We start from the raw sequence: 22,979 nt of genomic DNA on the forward strand, positions 1-22,979 counted from the left end.
CCGCCACCGCAGGCGGGCCGGTCCAGCGACCCGCGACGCGCCGCCCGTTCCCCCGCGCAGCGCACCCTCGAGTCAGGCGCCGCCGCCCCCTCCAGCCGCCCGCGCCCCCGCCTCGTCCCGCGGCTCGCCCCGCCTCCCTCGAGGCGCCTCGGCGCGCCCGCCCGGATCCCCGCACCCGCTCCCGCCCCCCGCACCTCCCGCCCGCACTCCCGCCAGCACCGCTCCCGCAGCCGGCGCGGTCGAGCCACCCCGCCACGCCGGCGCCGACCGCCTCACCCCGGCGCACCGCCCGCACCGCCCGCCCCCCTTGGAACCCTGGACTCCCGACCCCGGCCCTCACCCCAAGGCGGCGTAGTGGATTTCCACGCCGGCCTGTGGACCCGCCAGGACCCCCCCCGGCCTCACCGGGTGGACTGGGGCAGGATTGGGTGCCCCGGGCGCCAGGCCCGGGCACCAGCCGCTCACGGCACGCCCCGCACAGGCCAGTCGAGCTGCCTCCCCCCCGTGGGCCCGCGGGCGGGGCCCCCGCCCCTTCAGCCCCGCTGCCCGGCCGCCCGCCAGGGGTGCCAGGTGGCGTGAGCGCCGCGCTGAGCCAGCCCCGCCCGCCCTGCAGGGCCCCCAGGAGGCCCCGATCGCTGCCAGGCCGCCTGCCATCAGGGCAGGAGGAGGTGGGCTCCAGGCATCACCCTCAGTATCGCCTCACCCAGGGCCGAGGTGCAAGAAGTCAGGAGCCCACAGGGCGAATCAGAGTGCCCTCCAGGAACAGGGGCAGCGCCGGCGCCCCTCCGGCCCCGCCAGGGAGAACGTCTCACTACCGAGACCGGTATCTCTCAGTCTCGTCGCATCCTTCCTCCGTTGCCCCCACGCCCCGGGCGCGGCGGAAGCCCCGTGCCCCGCGAAGGCGTCCGCCCACCCCGCCCCCCCCCGCCACCCCACAATCAGACTGGTCCCCCCACCGGTGCGAGGCGGATACCGACACGGTCACTTGCGCGGGCGGCGCGGCCCGGGCAGGCGCGCTGAGGCGGGGCGCCAGGCGGTGGCCCTATTCGGCAGGCAGGCCGAGTCTGTACGCATCCCAGGAGGCCCTCGCTTTTAGGGGGCTTGGCCTTATCCTCTTGGGCTGCTAACCATCAGGGGTGCCAGGAATCAGTAGCTCATACAACTTGGAGTTATCCAGCGTCCTGCAGAAGATCAATCAGAGCGAGCAGAAAGGCTCAGGGGCCTCCAGCTCCGAGGTGAGATGCCGCGGGGCGCAGCCCTCGCATTGCGTGGCTACAATCTTGAACCCGGCACCACCTGAGGGCACCCTACAGTCCAGGGCACCCTCCAGGACCTCCTCTTGCACCAGGCCAGGGGACCTCCCGAAGGGCTCTCAGGGGAGAGGCCCCAATGGCCAGGATGGGTTGAGAGCCGCCGCGATGCCGCCATTACCAGAGGCCGGCCGCAAAGGCGCGCCCAACAGCCGCCTACCGCCCGCCCGTGCCACAAGCCCGGGCCGGCAACACGCAGCGCGGACCCCCCGGGCAGCAGGCCAGCCGCGCCCACTTTGCGTCAGTCTCGCGGCTGCGCCCGCCGGCTCCTTTCGGCGCTGCCACCTCTCCCCGGGGCTCGCCCCCTCTTCGCTTCGCCCCTCCCCCCGCTTTTTCGTTCCCAATCAGGATCCCAGCACTTCTCCGTCCTCCATCTTTCATCCCGACAAGTTTTTCCCTCGCCTTTTCCCCACCCCTACCTCCGCCTCTCATCAGCACCCCCTCCTCCCCCTGGGTCCTCCCAGCCCTCCTAGGCGGCCTCCGTTTCTCATCTTTGCCCCGTGGAGTGCCTCCCTCCCTGCCTCAGGGGAGGTGCTCTATCAGCAGGGTCATCCCCTCTCGAGAAGATAAAAGCGTGGCGTGAAAGGAGGGGCCTCCTCAGCTGAACAACAGATATCCGAAGCTCAAGTGATCCTGCCCTCAACAGGGAGGATCCCCTTCTCCTTCCCGACAAGAGATTGTTTTGCCGCTTAATAGATGAAAGTTTCTTACTCTTCATGATGATTTTACCCCACATTATCCCTGCCTTTCCACGGCCCCCGAGACACCAGCCAGTTTTATGGACTACCGCCCCCACCTACCCTCCGGCCTGTTCACCAAGTGTGCTGCGGTGCCCGCATGCTCTCCGTGGCCGCGCCATCATCGTCGCCCTCCTCTCGGCGGTGTCTCGAGCTCCGCTGGCGCTCCGCCTCACGCTCTCAGGACAGGGTGTCAGAACTACCTCCTCCACCCTGCGGTCTCCAGCTCAGCTGTCTCAATGCAGAAGTCCCGACTGCACACACTCCAGCACGCATGCCCAGGGTCTCGACCGTCCTCGACTCGCTCCTCCTGGCGCATGCGCCTCCGCGACACCGACGCCTCGCGGCTCTGGCCCGTCGCAAGCCACCCTGCCTCCTTTCTCGACGGCCGGCCTCTGCGCCCTTCGCCGGCTGCTCCACACCTGCCTGACCCTTGTTGTGACCGCTGAGGCTCCGCCCCGGTCCTGCGCGTCCTGCTGGGTGGCTGACCCGCGAGGTACGGCCCCCCGCGACGCTGAGTGGCTGGTCACTTCACGCCAGACCCCACTCCACCCCGCATCCCTGGGTGCACCGCGCAGGGTGGATCTGCGGTCGCCACCTGTCCCCTCCGCCCTGACCACCTGCGCTGACCACATGGCTGCCGCCTTCTGGGGGGCACATGGGAGACCGCGCTGGATGCACAGTCAGCATGCTCGGCTCCTGCACATCCTCCCGCGACCAGCAGGCAGCCTCCCACACAGACTCTCGCCTGTCTTGCTTGCCGCCCCCGCACATCAACGTTCGGGAACTGGTGTACTGCCGGCAGCCATGTTCTATCTGAACAAACAGGGGCGGGACCGAGCCCGCCCTGTCCTGTCGACGTGGAGGCTCGATATTCTCTCTCTGCTGTGTGGGCTGGCCTCGTCGCCCGCTTCAGTGTGTCTGCAGGCCCTCGTGCAGAACGCGTACCCGGCGTCAGCGCGGCTTCCCGCTTCTGCAGTGGTCCCAGACCCCGCTGGCCCCACACCATCTTCCAAGGTGGGATTTCTCCAAATAGACCTGTTTTTGCCCAGGACCAACTTTCAGGATTCCTGTTTCCATCAGGACAGTGCTCTCTCTCCGATCTCTGTCATCGTTCCTCGGTTCTGTTCCGGTCTCGCGACTCCCTCTCTCCCTTCCCGCCTTCCCTGCCAGTCTGCCACTCCTCCCCTACTTCCCGAGGACAGCTCCGGCGCAGGCCGCCCTGGTTGCCTGGCCGGAGACGGCAGGGTATACCCTGCTCCATTCCCCCCGAGATCCCTGTCCCATTCCCACTCGTATACCATCCGGATCCCATCTCCCCGACCCGGCTCTCGCACCATCCCCCAGCTGCAGCCCAGGCAGCAGCCTGCGGTCAGCCTGGTGACCTGCAGTCCCTGGGAGGTTTCCCCTTCCAGCAGCAAGTTTCCTGAACGCTGGAAGGAAACAAACCGTCCACGCCTAAGTTCTCCTGAAGAAAGCAGCCCTTGCCACCCTGCTCTCTCTATCTGCAAAACCCTTCTCCTTCTCCCCCCCGTCTCCCGGTCGTCTCTGGTCCCTCCCTCCGATCCAGACCAAGGTCTGTACTCGTAAGGAGGGAATCTCGATGGCGCGTCTCGCCCTCCGCGCCTGGGCCTGGCCGGCGCGCTTGCCTCCTCCATCTGCCTCATGGTCGCCTCGGCCCCGCACTGTCTCGCTTTCCTCTGCTCTGGCTCCCGGCCCTTTGCGCCCGCGGCGCCACGCCCTCCGTCCCTCTCACCCCAGCCCCCCGCCCGCCCTGCTGCTCTGGCCTCTCCGCCTCGCCTCCATCTCCTGCCTCCCTCCTCGCGTGGACCCCCTCGGCCCCAATCCGCGCGACGCCCGCGCAACCCACCACACCGTCTTCCCGTCCCCATCCGGCCTTCGTGCAGCGGCAGCCTCGGCTCTTCCACATCTGGCCTGGCTTCAAGGTTTTCATCTCTCTCTTCGCCTCTTCTCTCCCTCTTCTCAGACGCTTTCCTCACGCGCAGCTCCCACACCAGCAACTCCACACCCTCGTCGTCCTTTACATTCGCCTTACTAAGTCCTTCCTAAGTCCTTCCGCGCTCCCTCTTTTTTTGAGCGCATTATGGAGCGCATTGTTTCTTCTCTTCGGATTTCTTCACGAGATTTCTTCCCTACTGCATTGCTGCTGGCGCGAGCGTGCGCGTCCTTGCCGCACACCGACTCATGCCGCCCGCCCGCCAGCCAGCGGCCGCGCCCACGCTCCCATCCCAGGACATCTGTCATCCAGTCCATGTCTTCGCCACATACTTCGCCCTCCCACTACGCTGGTGCAGCAGTCTAGAGTGCAGCAGTGCAGAGCAGACGAGCACTACACACGCTCTTTACTATTACCTCCGCCATTCGCCAACATTCGGGAATCACCTACATGGAATGGCTTGAAGGAATGGATAGGAGCAATCAGAGCAAGAAACTCAAAAAGGTTACTCTGTGGTAGTGTGTGCTGTTGTGCCTGAGATGTTGCTCTCACTCCTCCTTCCCTTCCTCTCTCCCACTGTCGGCTGAGCGGAGAAGAAGAGGGGGGAGGAGGGGGCCGGGGTGGGGTATATATCGCGCGCGCCGCGCGCTTACCAGGCGCAGCGCTGCCCTAGAGGAAAAAGGAGTAAAATGTTCCTGAGAGCACCACGCGCGCCCTACCTACATGGAATGGATAGGAGCAACACATCTCGAAGAACACCAGTTACTACAGGTGAGTAACCGTCTTTTATGAGCCGATGCAGGATGGAACTGTAGGATCTGTTTGAATTTGCAACAGAGTCCTGCTTTCTCTCAGGTGCTTCTGGATGGCTTGAGTTAAACAGACACTAACAAACCTGACGTAAAGAGGCTGAACAGCGCGAAACCCCCCTTAGTTCACTGAGCGTCACTCTGCTCTGATTTGTGCTGTCGCAATCCGGCCAGGGCGCCAGGCGCCGCAGAGACTCCAGGGCAGACGGGCTTGCTTTCTACATCACATGGAAACAACAGGGAGCACACACTCGGTTTTGTTCCCCTTTGTGCATTGCAGAAATTATTCTGAGAAAAATGAGCAGGCAGGCAACCTCTTAGCCGCTTTACTCACCGCATAAGTGGACGAACAAGGGAAGGTGGAACAAGCAGGACCTGCCCTATTTTCTCCAGAGACCTTTTTGTCTAATTGTCCAGGTGGCACCAGAAGGCCTTGCCATGCAGGTGGTTCTTCCCTGGATAGAAAACTTGGCAACTGGTCTCGCTCAGAGGGAAGGCGGCGTCTCTATTCCAGTTGAAGAGGATGGGAGGTTTAAGGGCCTTTTCCCTGGCCAGGCTGTGGCTTGAGGATTTTAAAATTTTACTCTAACGGGTGGGAAAAAGGCTTTGTTCCCACCATGCTCCATAATTAGCTACATCTCAGTCACGCTAAGGGAAGGCAACTGGTGTCAGGGCATAGACGGGACTTGGGTCTGGTTCTCCAGTGTCCCACACCACCTTGTGGCCCGAGGGCTGGCGATTGCCTAACAATCGAGCGTGAAAGACGTGGTATGAATAGCAAGGCCGCGGAGCGATAGTGTGCAGCATGGTTACAAAGGCTCCCGGGGGAGACCGGGCGATCTAATGGGTCTTGACCACCTCCTGAAGGCCAGGGCATGGGGCTGGCGCACGGGTTTGCTGAAGGGACTGGCTAGCTCTCAGCGTTGGTAATGGCGGTGGAGCCTTGGGCACTGGCTTGAGTTCAGGCTCCTTCGCTGCTTGGTGATGTACGTTGGTGGCCAGATGACCCACCCCTGGATGACCCTTTCCTTTAGACACGAAGCCAAAGCCTTGGCCCCGCCTGGGCGCTTCCTGCCCGTTTTCGTTGGCACGGCTCAGAGCCCGGCGCTGACGGCACATGCTGCTCCGGAGGTGCCCCGGAAACCTGGTTTCCCCCAACCCCGTGATGGCAGCGAGACGGGCCGGTCGCTGTCTCTGTTCAGGGCTGGTGTGATACGTGGGGAGGGCTGTTGGCCCAGAGTCAAAGGGCAGCATTTCCCCCAGTAGTCCTGCCTGGCGCTGCGAGGGGTCCCTGGCACCGTTCCCCGTCCTTTCCTGCTGCACCAGCGCTGGAGGGGCAGGGCTGCAGGCAGGAGGCATGAGTGGGAGCCTCAAGAGAGACCTGGCTACCGTGAGCCATGCCTGAGTCCCCCCGGGCTAGCCTCGCTTGGGAGCTTCAGGGCAAGCAGAGCTCCCCTCCCCAATACCACAGTGAGGGGCATGCGGCCAGATCTTCAGCCGACTAGATTGTGCCTGGCTGCCATCGTGGGCACAGCTGTTCCAGGCCATTCCTGGGGGAAGGGGGCAGATATATCTTCCTAAAGTCCCCAGACGTGGATTGGAGGCCTGGGGGGGAGAGTACTGGAGGGGGTTGCCTTGCAAAGCTGTCCTGCCTTTGCCACGTCACAGTGCTGCTGAGCGTCACTCCCAGCTCCAGAGCCTTGGACAGGAGTGGGGCCCTGATAGGCCACTCCAGAGGGGCCACGTGTGGGGCAGACGCAGGACGAGGCTCATGGGTTGTGCTGGGGCTCTGGCCCGGACGCCGGGTCACCCTGGCCCAGCCCTGGCTAACGCTGTCTCTGGTCTCTCTCCCTCCCACCTGTCTTCCCAGGAATCGTCTGACAGCACCAACACCACCATAGAGGACGAGGACACGAAAGGTAACAGCCCTGCCGGGCATCAAGGTGTGGTGGGCAGTGCCTGGCAGCTGGCGTCTCTGCGTTAGCAGCCTTGAGTGATCAGCCAGAAGGGCGGCTGTGGGGTCGGCTGGGAGCTGCCCAGTGAGGGGGCAGAATGGGGGGCTGGGGAAGATGGGACTGGGACAGGAGAGGGGACATTGAACCAGAGACACTTCAATTCAGTGGGATCTAGGGCCAGCTTGGAGGGGTTCCCCCAGCCTGGGCAGTGCCGCTGCTCGGAACTGGCAGGAGTCAGTGGAGAGGACCAGGAGTTGAATTCCATGGGTGAGTCCCAACTATATCTATACAATGATGGGGTCTCAATGAGCTGTTACCACTCAGGAAAGATCTTGGAGTCACTGTGGATAGTTCTCTGAAAACATCCACTCCATGTGCAGTGGCAGTCAAAAAAGCGACCAGAATGTTGGGCATCATTAAGAAAGGGATAGATAATAAGACAGAAAATATCATACTGCCTCTGTATAAATCCATGGTACACCCACACCTTGAATACTGTGTGCAGATGTGGTCACCCTGATCAAAAAAGATATATTGCACTTGGAAAAGGTTCAGAAAAGGGCAATAAAATGATTAGGGGCATGGAACAGCTTCTGTATGAGGAGAGATTAAGAAGACTGGGACTTTTCATCTTGGAAAAGAGACAACTAAGGGGGGTCTATAAAATCATGACTGGTGTGGAGAAAGTAGATAAGGACGTGTTATTTACTCCATCTCATAACACAAGAACTAGGGGTCACCCAATGAAATTAAGAGGCTGCAGGTTTAAAACACACAAAATGAAGTATTTCTCCGCACAACGCACAGTCAGTCTGTGGAACCTGTGGGGAGTCTGAGACGGGGCTCGCTCTGCTTATGCTGGGGGCGCGGTTCTGGGACGGGGCTCGTTCTGCATGTGCTGGGGGGGGGTGTCTGGGAAGGGTCACTCTGTGTGTGCCGGGGGGGGAGTTCTGGGAGGGGGCTCACTCTGTGTGTGCCGCAGGGGGGTCTGGGACAGGGTCACGCTGCGTGTGCCGGGGGGCAGTTCTGGGACAGGGTCGCTCTGTGTGTGCCAGGGGGGCGGTCCTGGGACGGGGTCGCTCTGCGTATGCTGTGGGGGTGAGTCTGGGACAGGGTCGCTCTGCGTGTGCCGGGGCGGAGGTCTGGGATGGGGCTTGCTGTGCGTGTGCCAGGGGTAGGAGGTAGGACAGGGTGTGCTATTTGTGTGGCCCGGGGGCGGGCCGGGCCAGAGTCCCTCTGCATGCCCTGGGCTAGCTCTCGCTGCAGGCCGGTGTGGGTGCAGTTGGGCTCTTCTCCTGTGCCTGGCCAGCGATGAGCTGGTCCAAGCTGAGACTTTCCCCAGGTATCCAGGCCGACATCCCCTTTTCCTGCAGGGTTTTGGGACTTGGTTTTCAACCTGATTTTCTCTGCCATTCCACAGCACCTGCGCCCTTGGTACCTGGGCTGCGGGGTCCTGGCCAGCGTCCCTGCAGCCTCTGGCAGGGCTCCGGGCACCAGCCCCACATCAGAGAGCGGGCGTTACCACCATCAGTTGTTACGGGCGGTGCCACGGGGCACCTAGGGGGTCAGGCTCAGAGCCGGGCATAGAACCCAGGAGTCCTGGCTCCCGCCTGGGGCCTCCATGTGCCATCCGGTCTCTCTCTGTATTCACGCCCCCTCGGAGCTCCACTATGTCATCTCTCCCCAGCCTTCGGTTTTAAAGCCAGTGTTCCTCCTTTCCCTGGGAGCTCATCCTCTCCTGCTGTATCCGCTCCCTCACCCACCCCACCCCCCCCAGCCAAGAGCCCTGTGGAAGCTACCTGGGCTGCTCGTCCAGGGTGTGTCGCCGTGCAGGGCCAGGTCCCACAGAGCCCATCCAGCCACTCTCCCATCCCATGTGTTCTCGTGACTGGAGCGCTAGAAAATGTCCTGTGGGGAACCACCCTGCCTTGGCCCCGGGGGGAACTTGTGGGGCTTTACCATCTTGTGTAGGGCATCCGGCAGGTGCCCACATCCAGTGCCCCCTAGGGACGCAGCTGGGAAGCAGAATATTGCCAAGGCTCAGGCAGGAGCGCTGTCATGTGGGCGGACACAGGGCAGGCCTCGCTCGGGATCCAGGTTAGGGAGGGGATTATAATGGCTAGCCGTGCCGAGGACATGGCACTTAGAGGGCAGGGAGTAACCCAGCCTCTCTGCCCCACATCTCCCCTCTGTTCAGCAGCTGCAGGGGCAGATACGTCCCCTCCACTTCACCCTGGAGCAAGCTACGGCTGCCCTAAATCCCACCCTGGCCTCTGGGCCTTTGCAAATGGTGCAAAATCGCTGCACCGTTCGTCTGCTCCTGCCACGTCCCTTCCGGTCTCCACTCTGCCCGCAGCTGGTACCGAGCCCTATGCCTGGTCATGGGGGCTGCCTGCACCAGGGCAGGGTTTCCCTTTGTGCCAGCTCAGCTGGGCAGCACTGGAGCATGGTCTGCATTTAGCGTGTTCAGCGTTCCTTTCCTTTCCGACCATCACCTGCCCCCGACCCCTAACCCACACTGGGATGCAGGGGTGAGTTCTGGAGGACGAATCCATCTTCTGCCTCCTGCCACAAGGAGACGACCTGGGCTAGCACCACAGAGCCTGTCACCCCCTTGTGGCACCGAGGGGCTTTGCCACGGCACGTTGGTTGTGTTATTAATAACAAGGGCCCTTAGAGTGAAATTAGCACCGCGAAGTCCATGGCCTCGCTCCCTGCCCCTGACAGCTCCATGGAAGCCCTGCTATTGGAAATCAATACAGACCTCCTCCCACACCTGCTCCTCCCACACCTGCTTCTCCCCTGCTTTCCTCCTGTCTTGCTGCTTTTCCATTCTATTTGTTTTCTCATCCTTCTCTCCATTCTTTTGTCTGTCCTATCCCAGCTGCCAGGTTCTCTGACATTTTATTCACAGTGAGGAGGGGCTCGGGGCCCCTGGACGCCGAAGGGCTGCAACCTGCCACCAGCCAGCCCTGCCCATCTCCAGCTGTCACAAACCCTCCGCCTCCCCAGCGTAAGTAGCGGGTGTGACTGGTGCCTCTGTGGCAGAATAATCAGCCATGCAGATGCCTGTCCCTTGGGCCCTGGGCAGGAGGTCCTAGTGTCCAGGAGCCAAGCTAGAGAGAAGGATCTGCCACCTCTCACAGTTTGAGAGCCAGCCTTGCAATGGATGCAGTTTTCCTGGAAGGCCCGGCTCCCGGAGACGCTCACGTTACAGTGATGCCGGCGTGAGACAATCAAACAGAATGAACCAGGCCCTCAGAATCCGGAGCTCGGCCTCGTCACATCTGACTGAGATTTTTTTTTAAAAAGGACCAGTGAAGGTTGGGTTCCATTTCTTTGCTGCCTAGTTTCTGAGCCTTTAGGTTACCTGGCTTGGGTTACTTGCCAAGCTTTTCTCCGCAACCACCACTGCGAGGAAGGTGCTGCTTGTGGCAGAAAAGCTGAGCCTCTGCTTGGTAATCACCTGCCTCCAGGAGCTGGGGCTTCAAGAGAGAGAGCAACCATCGCGAGACTCGCGCTAAAGCCCTGGCCATGCTTCCCCAATTCCCCAGCGTGCCCTCTTCCCTGTCGTCTCTGCCCTTGGTCCATTCCTGCAGCACTTGACTGAACTCAACCGGCATTTTCCCTGGGATGCTGCGTGAACTCTCCCCTAAACCCCAGGGGAGCAGAGCTGCCACCTCCCTCCAGGGCCTTGCGCCCCTCCAAACAGCAGTGTTATAAGCTGGATTTGCCAGGATCGCTCCCTCCTATTGATCGGCCCAATACCAGTCTCCAGACTTACACAGAGCGTTCCAGTGTGCACGAGAGGTCACTATTACTATTTATATTACTGGCACGTCTACATGCGCCAGGCATGGCCCAGGACCCCACCGTGCCAGGTGCTGTACAGACACAGATCAAAGGAGCAGGTCGGCTAATCATGACCATCCCCAGAATGGCAAGGGGCTGCCCAAGCCACGCAGCGAGTCAGTTGCAGGGCTGGGGTTCGAAGCCAGGCGTTCTTGGCTCTTCCCTGCACTCCTCCTCTCCGTCACGCTTCCATTCCACCTCTCTCCTCATCCTTCTCTCGTCTGTCCCATACCAGCCACCAAGTTCTCTGACATTTTGAGCACGGTGAGGAAGGGCTCCGGGCCCCCAGACGCTGAGGGGCCACGGCCTGCCGGGAGCCAGCCCTGCCCAGCCGTGGCGACCCCTCTTGTTCCCCAGTGTAAGTAGCAGGGCTCGGGGCGGGGTGGGGCCTGTGGCTTGGCACTGGAGGCTCTGGGCAGACCGGGGCAGTCGTGCATCGGGTGCCTCCTGGCTGCGTTCGGTGGGGGCTACGGCTCACCTGCCCCTTCGCTAGTTTCCCTCGGGGCTCCTAGTCTGAGGGCTGGGCATTTGCTCTGTGCTCTGTGTGTGGAGGCCGAGCTGGACACGGCTTGTGGGGTCTCCCCTCCTTGTACAGACCCCCTTCGCCTCAGCCTTGAGCCTGCTGTTCCAGGGCAGCCAGCAGGGGCCTGCCCCCCCCCAGGCCTTGCCACCGCTCTCAGCCTGGGCACCCCCCCCTCATCCAACGGCCCCAGGTTCTAGTCATGCCTGCCCACCAGGATTGGGCTACCAATGGGACCCAATCACTGGCCCTCTTCCTGGCCAAAGCAGAGGCCTCTAGACATGCTCTGTCTCCTTTGGCTTGAGCGGCCCCTTTCAGGGCAGTTATGCCCACCGCAGCCCCTCGCCAAGGTAGGGCTGGATAGGGCCCAACGTAGGCATCTGCCACCCCCATTTCACTGCTGCCCAATGGTGCCCAGACCAAGAGCTGGACTCCGGCCACCCTTCGCTCGGATAAAAGGGAACACTGGGCCCACCCCATGCCCACTGCAGAGCTGAGCTCCACGGCGCCCGCCTGGCAATGCTGCGCCATGAGCCCTGCACATGGAGCACAGCTGCATGCAGGCTGCTGCGCTCCCCAGAGGGGGGCACGGCTGGTGCCCCTCGCTCCTTTCCCGCATGGTGCCAACAGCAAGTAGGGCAGGTGGGTTTTGCTTGTCAAGGTTTCTCCCGCTGGTTTTTGCCTTTAGAAGCAGGCTGGTCCCTGACTCAGTGGGGATCTCTTTGCAGGGGGACGTGGGGCTCTCGGGTCTGCATCTCCCACCAAGGAAGGGCCATTTGTGTCCAGCACAGGGGCCCTCCAGAGCTAAAACACGAGCTGGGGCTGGAACAAACTCATCCCGGCGGGTCGGGCACCGAGGGGGGGCCAGGAACATGCGCTCCCCAGTGCATTACTAGGGCAATAAACAACAGCGGGGGGGATTTCACCAGCCCCCCGCTTCCCGAACCTTTCCCTGGCACCTCGCTCCCAGGCTCCGTAGAGCTGGATTTTGAATGTAAAAACAACCAGCGCTCTCTCCTTTTCGGCTCCTCTGCTCGGCAGGAAGGTGCTGGGGAGACACCTCCGCCCGAGGGGCTCTGCCTGGCCTCGGGTCCAGCGGGGAAGGCATGTGTCCCAGGCCAGTTGAATCCCACCCTTCCCTGTGCACCTCCCCGTGTCACTTTTCCATTCCATGTATCGTCTCACCCGTCTCTTGGCCGTCCCGGCCCAGCCACCAGGTTCTCTGACCTTTTGAACACAGTGAGGAGGGGCTCCGGGCCCCCGGACACTGCCGTCAGCCAGCCCTGCCCATCTCCAGCCATCATGAACCCTCTGCCTCCCCTGCGTAAGTAACAGGGCTCGGGGAGGGGGATCTGCCTCCAGCCCTGAAATCTGCCCTGGCAGCCACCTCGGGGCTGGGTCTCCGCATGTGCTCTCCTGGCACGGAGCCCAAACCCGTCCGCAATGCCCATGTGGGAACCAGCGGGTTGGCACAGCAGCATGGAGGGCCATTGGCAGACTTGCGGGGGGCAGAGCGAGGCTATCAGATAGGGCTGCTGGGTCAGGAGTGAGGGGCATCGGCAGAGCTGAGACGGGGAGCCCAGGGCTGGGCTAGCAGGGGGCTGCAAGTCAGGACTGAGGGGTGTTGGCACAGACGTATGCTGGCGGGAGGGGCATTTTGCTGTTCGGGTGCCGACAGTTCATGGTTGTCTCCAGCGTCCCGTGAGCGCTGGGCTCCAGGCTCCTGCCCAGCCACCGGAGAGTCAGGTGTCTCGGGCGCTGGGAGTCCCGGCGTGGATCATTTACAGGGCTGGCTGACAGCTCGCAGCCAGGGGCAGGCACGGGGAATGGGAGCTGCCAAGCCAGGGGTGGGGAGCTGAGCAGGGAGGAGAGCTGCGTGGCACAGCCATGACCGGCAGGCTCACAGGTAAGGGCTGGGGCCGGGGAAGGATTTGGGGAGTCTCTGGAGCTGGCTGGGGTGGGGACAGACCCTTCTCCTGAAGGCTGTGCTGGGTGCCGAGGACAATTAGCCGGAGCTATTGCGGAGGGGCAGGAATTTGAACTAACTCAGGGTGGGGGGCAGACCCGGGGCAGGAGAGCGGGGCACAGAGGGGGGCCAGGAGGACTAGTGCTGGCTGGCTGAGCCCAAGAGGGTGTGAGCTGTTCACCCTGGGGCCCAGGGCGCAAGGTCCCTCCCGCAGGGCAGGGCTGATGTTCTGATATGGCCACAGCCTGGCGCCGTTCGGGGGGGCCTAGTTTGGCTCCCGTCTGCGTGGTGTGAACACCGCAGGGGCTCAACCCCTCGGAAGCATCAAGGCCCTGGGCTGGGACCCTGGTGTCCAGTCGGGCCCAGAGGTGGCATGAGCCGCGTGGTGCTGAGCGGGAGGGGCTGGGTGCGGGAGGAACAAAGGTGCCGTTGGAAATGAGGGCAGCGATGCAGGGAGGCTGCAGGGGAGAAGGCTCTTGTGCCCACGCTGTGGAGGGGGTCGGTGCCAGAGCAGGGGCAGGGATGGAGAGTGAGCGGGTCTGGGGGCTGGCCAGGAGAGCACAGCGTGTAGCACCTGGGTCTGGGGGAGAGAGTGAGCCCCAGAGTCCGGGGCCTGTGGGGGAAGCCCCATAGGCTGGGGATTTCAGCAGTGGGGCAGTCGCATGGAGGGGCCCGACCAACCCAGGCGAGAAGGATGGGTGCAAGGTGCAGGCTCTGGGGTTGGGAGTCTGTTGGGCAAAGGACGGGGGAGGGGCTTGCCCCCGGGAAGGTCCCTCTGGGGTGTGTGTGTGTGTGTGTGTGTGTGTGTGTGTGTGTGTGTGTGTGTGTGTGTGTGTGTGTGTGTGTGTGTGTAAAAGTCCCTGCTGGATGTTCCTGTCGGGCTGGGCCAGGCCTCGTTCATCCTGTCCCTCTCCAGTGGAGCCAGCATCCCCATTCCTCCGGCCAAGGGAGCCAGGAGAAGCCCACAGCCATCGGCTGTCCTGAGGGTCCAGCCCTGGGGTCAGTGTCCCCCTGTGGGGAGCTCTCCTGCTCTAACCACAGCGGTGTTATCAGCCTGAGCTGGGTACCTGGGCTGGGGCTCCAGTAACATGACTAGTAACTAATAACCGAGCCGTCAGTGCCCCACGCAGCCCCGCCCAGAGACGCTGGGCAGCCACCCAGCCCCTGGATGCTATTCACACGCAGCCTGGCTCCACCGGGCCATATGGCGTCTAGGGGCTTTCTTAAACTCTGCCGAAAAAGACTAGAAATCAGTGGGGCGGCCCCATCTGGCTCCGGTGGGCAGGACCAGGCCCCCCCTGTCTCAGTGCACAATGGGAAGGAACAAGGCCTGGCCTAATGCTCCTGGGACGAGCGATTGAAAAGACTGGACTTGTTTCCCTTCGTGAGGCGACAAATAAGAGAGGCCAGGATAAAAGCATAGAAAACAATGGCTGTGGTAGAGCAGGGGAAGCATCTGGTCTCCCGTCTCCAAACACAAGAACAAGGCGCCATTCAGGAACACAGACATTAAAAACCAATAAAGGGAGATGCTTGTCCACACAGTTAGCCGGTGGAACCCCCTGCCACTGGAAGCAGTTGAGGCCAAAGGGATTGGCCGGTTGTGTGGATAACAAGAACCTCCAAAGCTGGCACAGTTAATGGCAGCAGATTTGGGAAGGGATAGCAAACCTCGTGCTTCGGAGCTAAAACCAGCCTCAGGAGGGAGATTTATGTGGGAGGCGGATTAGCCCCCATCTGCCCCTGTTGGCTTCTGCTGAACCGTCTGATGCTGGCCACTGATGCAGTCAGGAGCCCGGACGAGACGGGCCATGACCCTGTAACCCCTCCGTGCAGGCCGGCTGGCCCCCAGGCCTTGCGCGCTGCAGGTGGGGCACTCTCTGCCTTGGCACTGAGTGAGCGCTTGCTCCCATCGGCATTGGTGCCTCCCTTGGAGCCCTTCCCCCCGCTGTGCTGGGCAGGGACGGGGGTCCCCGCGTGGCCCTCTTTGCAGGGGCTGTTCTGTGGGCGAGCAGGGACCGTGGCCAGACAGCGAGAGAAAGGGGAGCTGGGGTGCCTGGCGAGAAGAGCCCCTCTGGGGCAGGCTCCAGGCCCCCAGCAGCTTCGAGGCTGGGGGTGCCAGCTAGAGAGGGGTTAGACACCCCACCCCCCCGCCGCACTGGATTGAAGTGTCTCGGGGCCTGCATCGCCCCTCGCTCACCCCACTGTGATGCCCTGACCCCAACCCGTGCCCCCGGGAGAGGCTCAGCTCCGCTCTGCGCCAGCACGGCAGGGCGGGGCTGGCTGGCCCGTGGGGAAGGAGGGGGGATCCCAGCGGGGGCAGGGGGCAGGAAATGGATGCCACAGGGCAGGCCAGAAGTTTCCGAGCGCTGCTCCGAGGAGCCAGCCGTGGCAGGATACTGAGCCACGGCTCCACTGCATAATGCATGGGCACTGAGCTAAATGGGTCACCTGGGCATCTCCCAGGCCCCTTTCCTCCCCCCCAGGCCTGCTTCACAGCAACGGGGGGAGGCCTGGAGCACAGGCTGCAGGAGGGTTATGGGGCGTGGCTGGGCAAGGGGCACCAGAGGGTTACCGGGCTGGGAATGGGGCATGGGAGGTTTCTGGACCTGGGCTGGAACTGGGGCACAGGGGGGCTGTGGGCATGGGGCAGGGTAGAGTTAGGGGGCTGGGCCTGGAGGGTGTGAGGAAGGGGCTAGAGCTGACTGGTTTTTCAGGGCTTGCTGCTCTGGTAGGCGGTGCGTGGTTGTCGGCCCTGGAGGCAGAAGCCCTGGGGGTGCCCACTAGGCAGTGCCAGAACGGGCTCCCCCCGTATGTGCCCACACACACAGTGCCTCAGCCGGGGCAGAAGGGGGCTGCTCGTGGGCTGGGCGTGGCCCTGAACCAGCAGCCTGTGGGTCGTGGTGAGCCTGGCCACCCATGGGTAACTGCCAGGTCTGGCCCAGGGGGCCAGGGGCTCCCCCCAGTGCCCACCCCCTGCTGACACCCCCCGCTCTCCGTCCTGCAGCCCGCAAGCAGGAAATCATCAAGATCACCGAGCAGCTGATTGAGGCCGTGAACAACGGGGACTTCGAGGCCTACGCGTGAGTCCCCGGGGCAGAGCGGTGCTGGGCGCGGGGCTCTGCGGGCGGCCTGGGCTTGGGTCCTCCCCCCGTGCCATGCTGTGAGCCAAGGCAGGCCCTTGGGGAACCCAAGCCCAGGTGGGGGCGGAGGGGCCCTGCGCGCTGGGTGGGAAGACGGGCACCGAGGCAGCCTCCTGCCAGGCCGGCATGGGGGTCTCGGCGGAGGCGGCTGGCGGTGCAGGCCATAGGGCAGTGGGTTCTCTCTGGGTGGGGCTGGGGTGCTGCCAGGTGCCCTGCCCTGTCACTCATTGCCCCGCTCTTCCCTTCTAGGAAGATCTGCGACCCAGGCCTGACGTCATTCGAACCCGAAGCCCTGGGCAACCTGGTCGAGGGGATGGACTTCCACAGATTCTACTTCGAAAACTGTGAGTGAGGGCTCCTACTGCCAGGGCGGGGCTTGGCACCCAGGGGTCCTGCCAGCCGGCCCAGCTCGGCCTCCAGGCTCCCACTGACCCTGCTCGGTGCCCGGGGGTCGCATTGGCCAGCCCAGCGCAGGGCTCCGAGGTCCTGCTGGCCAACCCGGCTGGGAGGCTGGCGATCCTGCTGGCCGAACGTGGCTCAGTGCCTGGGGTTCCTGGCAGCCAGCCCAATGGTTGTATTGGCCAGCACAGCACAGGACTTGGGGGCCTGCCATCTGGCCCAGCTTGGCGCTCGGAGGTCCTGCTGGCTGGCCTGGCTTGGCACCCAGGGGTCCTGTCGGCCCAGCCCAGCTCAGCACTCAGGGTCCTTCTAGCTGGGCCCTGGCCCTGGATTTGATGCTCAGAGCAAGATATAGCCAAGACCCCCTCACCCCCTGGCTCTGACCCAATGGGCCTCACCACAGCCCTGCCCCCAAGACCTGCCCCATCCCCATGATCCTCCAAATGCTGCCTCCACCCTAGGGCCCCCCATGACCTGCCCCCCCACCCCGCAAGACCATCTCCCAGGCTGTCGCCGCGTGCCCCGGACTCACCGCTGGTCCCTTGGGCCCATCCCGCTGGCTCTGGGCTGCAGGCCACCCCCGGCTCACAGCGGCTCTCTGCCTCCCCAGTGTTATCCAAAAACAACAAGCCCATCCACACGACCATCCTGAACCCCCACGTGCACGTGATCGGGGAGGACGCCGCCTGCATCGCCTACATCCGCCTGACGCAGTACATCGACGGGCAGGGCCGCCCCCGCACCAGCCAGTCCGAGGAGACCCGCGTCTGGCACCGCCGTGACGGCAAGTGGCAGAACGTCCACTTCCACTGCTCGGGGGCGCCCGTGGCACCGCTGCAGTGAAGGTGAGAGCAGAGCCTGAGTGGCCCCCACCCCCACTCCCACCCCCTCCGGTGCTGGTGAGACCAGAACCAGAACCTCCCTGGTCTCCCCTCTCCACGGTGCTGCTCTGGAGAAGGTGGGATCAGAACCAGAGCCCCCCCAACCTACCACACACACCCCACTGACAGTGCTGCCAGGGAAAGTGAGACCGGAACCAGCCCCTGCTGACCTAGCCCTGCTTTGGGCTGGCAGGGATCCCTCTGCGTACAGGGCTGTGCCCACGAGGAGGGACTCTCGACGGGGTGGGTCAGCAGGTCTGGTTCTGGTGGAAGCCCCCAGCAGGAGCAGCCGGTCACAGGCCCAGTCTACACTAAGAAGCTCTCCTGGCTAGGACAGTGACAAAACGCCCCTCCTGCTATGCCAGCAAAACCCTGGTGTAGACGCAGCTCTGCAGCCAGAAGAGCCGGTGTGGCTGAACTCCTGTGGCCTCTCGCCGCGTCTCCACCGGTGGCTGTCCTGGCGCAGGCCTGGCCCACGGCATGTGTGTGTTTGTGTCTTGCAGAGCTACCGCTGGCTGTTTTGGTTTCATCCCGAAGGAGATGGTGATTTGAGCTGAGCCGCTAGCCGGGAGCAGCGGTGCCAAGCACGCGCCCGCATGCACGTGTCCCCCTTCCCCTGCCCGTTTCCAGTGCCTGTGTTTGCAGAAAAATACCAACAAAAAAAAACAAAACAACAACAAAAAAAAACCAACCCGACCCCACCCCAAGCCCAGCCCAGCCGTGACTTCTCCAGACCCAGCCACCCCCGTCCCTGCCCCCCGTGTCCGTCCAGCCAGGTGAGCAGGTGTTGCGATGAAACTGTTCCGACTCTGATACAAACCTTCCTTCCAAAGCCCCGCGCCGCCCGCCCCCCGCGCTGCCCGCCCCTGCACTGAGCGGCGCTCCGCCGAGACGACTTGCATTCTCTGTCGAAGCATGGACCTTCCCCGTGGTCGTGTCCCGTGGTCGTGTTTGCGCTTGGACATCTGTGACCTGTTTTTCGAACCGTTCCTCGACAGCGGACTCTGCTCCCGAGCGCTCGGGCTTCCCCGGATCTTCCCCTTCTAGTTGTGCTTGTGGATTGTTCTGATGACGATGACATTACTATTCTTCGGACGCCTCGTTCGTTTCTTCTTTGGTGGGTTTGGTCGCTGGAGCCGTGGCTTTGCTGGGCCTGGATCCTCACCCCGTCCCCCGCTAGCCAACGGCTGGCTTTCCCCACACACCGCCGACCCGGGGAGGGGGGTTGGGGGAGAAGGGAGTGTCGTGAAGTGGAGATGTGCCGAATTCTTGCCAAGGCCTAGAGCTTGTGAGATGCACCCACACCCCAGACCCCTAAGGGCTGCTGGTGGTGGTGCGGCTGTGCCTGGATCTGCTCAGGACGGTCCCCGGGTGGCGGCGCTTGGAGGCCTGGCATGGGGTGACACACCAGGGCCTCTCTCTTGGCTAGTGCCAGACACTGAATTTCTAGAGGGATGGGCAGGGACGGGCAGGGAAGCTCGAAGTGGAGAGCTGAGTGTGGTAGGGTCAATCTCGCTCCCCCAGCGGCCCCAGGGGATCTCCAGCGTCCCAGTCCCAGAGGAGTGTGGTCTCCAGCTAAGCCCACTGACACCGCCCAGCACTCCGTCGGATTCCCTGTAGGGGCGAGGAAAGCGAACCAGGGTGTCTCTGCTCCTGTCTCCAGCTCGAAGGTGTGAGCAGAGCTGCAGCCACCGGGCTCTGAGGGATGGCAGTACCACCGCAGGGCTGGATTCCCTCAAGAGCGAGGGGCCAAGCCGCCCTTCCAAGTGCCTGCTGCATCTGCCAGGGGTGTGGGCTTCTGGCTGGGTAGGGTCCCCTCCTCCTCCTTGCCCCATCCATGTTCAATGAGCAGGTGCCCTCCATCCCAGCTCAGCACCTTGCCACTGCTGGCCCCCAGGGTGTTCGACTGGCCCCCCTTCCCAGAGAGGGGTTGGCTGGACAGTCCAGGCTGCGTCACATGTAGAGGGGAAGAGGGCAGGCTTGGGCTGGGGTATTCAAGGGGCCAGTGGTGGGCTCGCCCCCTTGTCAGCGCCTGAGCTCTGCTCTGTGGAGCCAGCCGGGCTTACAGCCCCTTGGCGTGTTGGTGAGCCCGGCCTTGTCCCATTTGCTGCCATGGCCGACTGTGCCTGTGGGGTGTACCCGTGTGGGGCGCGCTCCACAGACCCCAGTTACAGTGGCGGTTGGGGAAGACCCTGGCACTGCCGAGGTCTTGGGCAGGGAGCTCGTTCCTGGAGCCCTGCAGCCTTGCTCCCAGCTGGGCCGCTGGCTGTGTGGGACGGGGCTGGGCGTGTGCCCTGGCAGGGCACTCAGCCGGGCTCGCTCAGTGGTGTCCTCAGAGCTATCTGGCCTGGTGTCAGCCAGGCTTCCCAGCCCCCGCAGCACATTGGGGGGGGGGGGGGCTGGGAGCCCCAAGGCAAGCCCAGGTGTGGGGTGGGAGGCTTGGCGCACATGGGCTGGCTCAGGGATCCCCGTGTCCCATGGCATGGCAGGGGGCAGAGTGTTTGAGCACAGAGATGGGTCCGGGCATGTGGGCGGGGCTTGTGGAGGTGAAGGGGTTGTGGGGGGCGGGGCTGGGGTAGGTGGGGGGCAAGGTGGGGGCAGTAAGGGTGGGGCAGGAGGCAGTGGGGGGGTCCAATGGGGTGAGCAGGTCGGGCAGGAGTAGGTGCAGGTGAGGCAGGGGCCATGGCAGATGGGGTGCGACTGATGGTGGGGCAGGAGGCCGTAGGGGGCACAGGGCAGGTGGGGGGGGGGTGATGGGCAGTCAGAGGCAGGAGACTTGGCTGGTTTGTTCACAAGGCAGCTGGAGGCGCTAGAGGAGCAAATGGGAGTGACGACACCCCAGCTCCATGGTGCCAGCACCGCCGGCTTTGCCCATGGCCGTCTCTCTCTAGCCAAGGGCCCCAGGCGTGGCCCTGGCTGGACACCAGCATGTGGGATTCTGCCCGGTGGAAGGTGAGGGGCACAGTGGGGCCGGGTGACTGGCCATGACGTGCAGAGTGCAGAGGAGAACTGCCCTGGGAAGGGGCAAAGCCCACTTGGCGTGAAAGTAACCAGGCAAGAAGCAGGTGGGAGAATGCGGCACAGGATGGGGATCTGCCCTGTGGGGCTGGGGCGTGGGCCTCCCAGGGGTGGAGTATAAGATGGCACATGACCCATGGGGATGGTCTGCGTATTGTGGCAATCCAATCCGGGCGTTCTCATTTATATTGGGGGGGCAAAGCATGGGGGATGGGCCGGGCGCTGTGTTAATGTGGGGCGGGTGTGGGGCTGGCCGGGAGGGCCCGCGCTGACCAAGAACGGTAACGCTCGGCCTCCCTTTGTTATTGGGAGGGGGTTCTGGTGGCTGAGAAACAGCTAGAGAAACTAACTGCCCCACATCCCCAACTAACCCCCCCCCAAACCTCTCTTTCCATCGCCCCCCCCCAGCCAGCGGCCACAGCTGCCCTTTCCTCTTCGCGGGCTGGGCCCTGCGCGGTGCACCCTGCATCCAAGCTTGGCGATTGCTCTCGTGCGAGCAGGGGCCAGTGGGAGGGGCTGGCACAGTTGCTCTCCTGTGCTGAAGAAAGGGTCTGGTGGGGAGTCACTCCCGTCTCACTGCCGCGCAGCTGGGGTCACGTGCTCTGGACCCCCGGTGACCTCCATGCTGCAGTTTGTCATGTTTCGGTGTGAGCAGAGTTGTTAGTCTCAGTTTCATTACCATGACCTGGGTTCTCCTTGCCTGGGGCGGTCTCTCCCCACCGACAAAGACTGTCCAGGCCTGGGTTTAAGAACAGCATCTCCAAGCACCAAGACTGCCCCTTGTCTGGGCGAGAACCCACAAGGCACAGGGCCGCCGGCCGAGAACCCACCTTCTGGACAACCCGACCACATGTAGATCCTGAAGGGGCTGGTTCGACCCTTCCCATCAGTGGGGAAACTTGCCCCACGTTGGGCCCTGTGCCTTCGACGAGCAGCACGTACCTGGCCACCGTTTGACCCACTCCAAGACGGTCGCCTGGTTCGATGCCGTCCCAGTGGCTGGCGGGGTGAGCGAACTGGGTCTGCGCCTGGCTGACCCGCCCAACGCCATGAAGAGAAGTCCCTTCCCCTAAACTCGTCCCTAGAGGAATGGCTGAGTTTCACAGCAACCTCCCTGGCCGCTCCGCTTGTCCTTTCCCCACACCGCACACTGCCAATGTGAGGAGGAGCCGGTACCTGCTGGACGTCAGCCAGGTTCTGGGGTCTGACTGGCAAAGGACAAAGGCGAGTAGATATTCCCCAGGCTGTTGGTCGCTGGCGCTGAGCAGGCGTGACAGGAGGCACCAGCTGCTCAGAGACTCTCTATGGGCTCCCGGGCGTGTTGTACACCTGTCCCGGTGAGGAGCTCGTCAGGCAGCACCTTCTCTTCCCCTCTTAGGATGGGCAGACGGGGCCAGTCTGCTCCACCAGTCGGCCGGCCTGCACGGCACAGAGCAGAGAACTGCATGGTGCCCGTGATTCCATTGGGCTAGAGCGGAGCTGTCAGCTGGACCTCCGGGCGTGACGTCTCCTCTCCCCGCCAAGCTGAAGGGCCAGCCACTGGTGTGAGGCCACTGGAGGAAGGCAGGAGCCACATAGCAGTGAGCCCTGCCAGTGACTGAGCCGTCACCTGCTTGGGGAGGGACTCGAATGCAGCATGAGCCCCTCGTGAGGACCATGGGGTTTGGGTCATGGGCCTGCCTGGCTCCATCCATAAGCAACAGCCCTGGGTGGAGCCGCCCCCTCAAGTCCCAGCTCTGGCACTGTGCTGGGCTCCACAGGCAGGAGCAAAGATTCTCCTGGGGTCCCAGCTGCACTCACTGGACAGGCCCCCTCATCACTGGCCGAGCCCACGGCTATGGAAGGACCGACCCTGAGGACTGGTCAGGCCCACAGGGCTAACCTCACCGCTGGCCCCGGGCAGCTCCGGCTGCAGGGCCGGCTGATGCCACAGCGGCTCAGCAGCCTGGAAAGCCATCCCCACAAGGTTGGGTTTTCAGGCTGTGGAAGATGCTGGGTGGGTGAACCTGCTGCCAGCTTGGCTGACACAGCAGGGGTCTGCGTGCTGGCACCAAAAGTGGAAGCTGCCTCAGACACAGCCTCAGCTCTCCATGGAACGGGCATAGAGTGGGGGATATGAACCAGCCAGGCCAGCGCTTCCATTAGGCGACCCTAGGTGGTTGCCTAAGGCGCCAGGATTCGGGGGGCGGCATTTTGTGCGCGCCCCACGGGGCGCGCAGGAGCTTCCGGTTCTGCTCCCATCGTGCCACCAAAGAAGGACCTTCCGCCGACGTGCCGCGGAAAACAGTGGCAGGCAATTGAGCAGCTCAATGACTGCTGCTGTCGCCTGCGGCATTTCGGCGGAGGGTCCTTCTTCGGCGGCACAATAGGAGTGGAACTGGAAGCTCCCACATGCCCCGTGGGGAGCGCACAAAATGCCGGCCCCCGAATTC

At 63.2% G+C, this 22,979-nt stretch overlaps 1 protein-coding gene across 15 annotated transcripts in view; it reads left to right on the top strand.

The window, feature by feature from the left end:
- The window catches only part of CAMK2B (calcium/calmodulin dependent protein kinase II beta), a 147,063-nt gene extending 128,297 nt beyond the window's left edge, over nucleotides 1-18,766 (top strand). For 4 of the 15 annotated variants that reach the window (XM_039522163.1, XM_039522165.1, XM_039522161.1 and 1 more), the window contains 8 exons: nucleotides 6,684-6,732; nucleotides 9,653-9,781; nucleotides 10,856-10,978; nucleotides 12,351-12,464; nucleotides 16,114-16,189; nucleotides 16,499-16,593; nucleotides 17,259-17,493; nucleotides 18,033-18,766. In XM_039522163.1, coding sequence (XP_039378097.1) covers nucleotides 6,684-6,732; nucleotides 9,653-9,781; nucleotides 10,856-10,978; nucleotides 12,351-12,464; nucleotides 16,114-16,189; nucleotides 16,499-16,593; nucleotides 17,259-17,491 — 819 coding nt within the window. In that variant the 3' untranslated portion in view covers nucleotides 17,492-17,493; nucleotides 18,033-18,766. The remainder of the gene's footprint in view (nucleotides 1-6,683; nucleotides 6,733-9,652; nucleotides 9,782-10,855; nucleotides 10,979-12,350; nucleotides 12,465-16,113; nucleotides 16,190-16,498; nucleotides 16,594-17,258; nucleotides 17,494-18,032) is intronic. The other 11 variants (XM_039522167.1, XM_039522166.1, XM_039522168.1 and 8 more) reach the window with 4 other exon arrangements.
- The last annotated feature ends 4,213 nt before the right edge of the window (nucleotides 18,767-22,979 follow it).

The sequence above is a fragment of the Mauremys reevesii genome, linkage group 2 (assembly GCF_016161935.1).
Source record: "Mauremys reevesii isolate NIE-2019 linkage group 2, ASM1616193v1, whole genome shotgun sequence".
Taxonomy (NCBI): domain Eukaryota; kingdom Metazoa; phylum Chordata; order Testudines; family Geoemydidae; genus Mauremys; species Mauremys reevesii.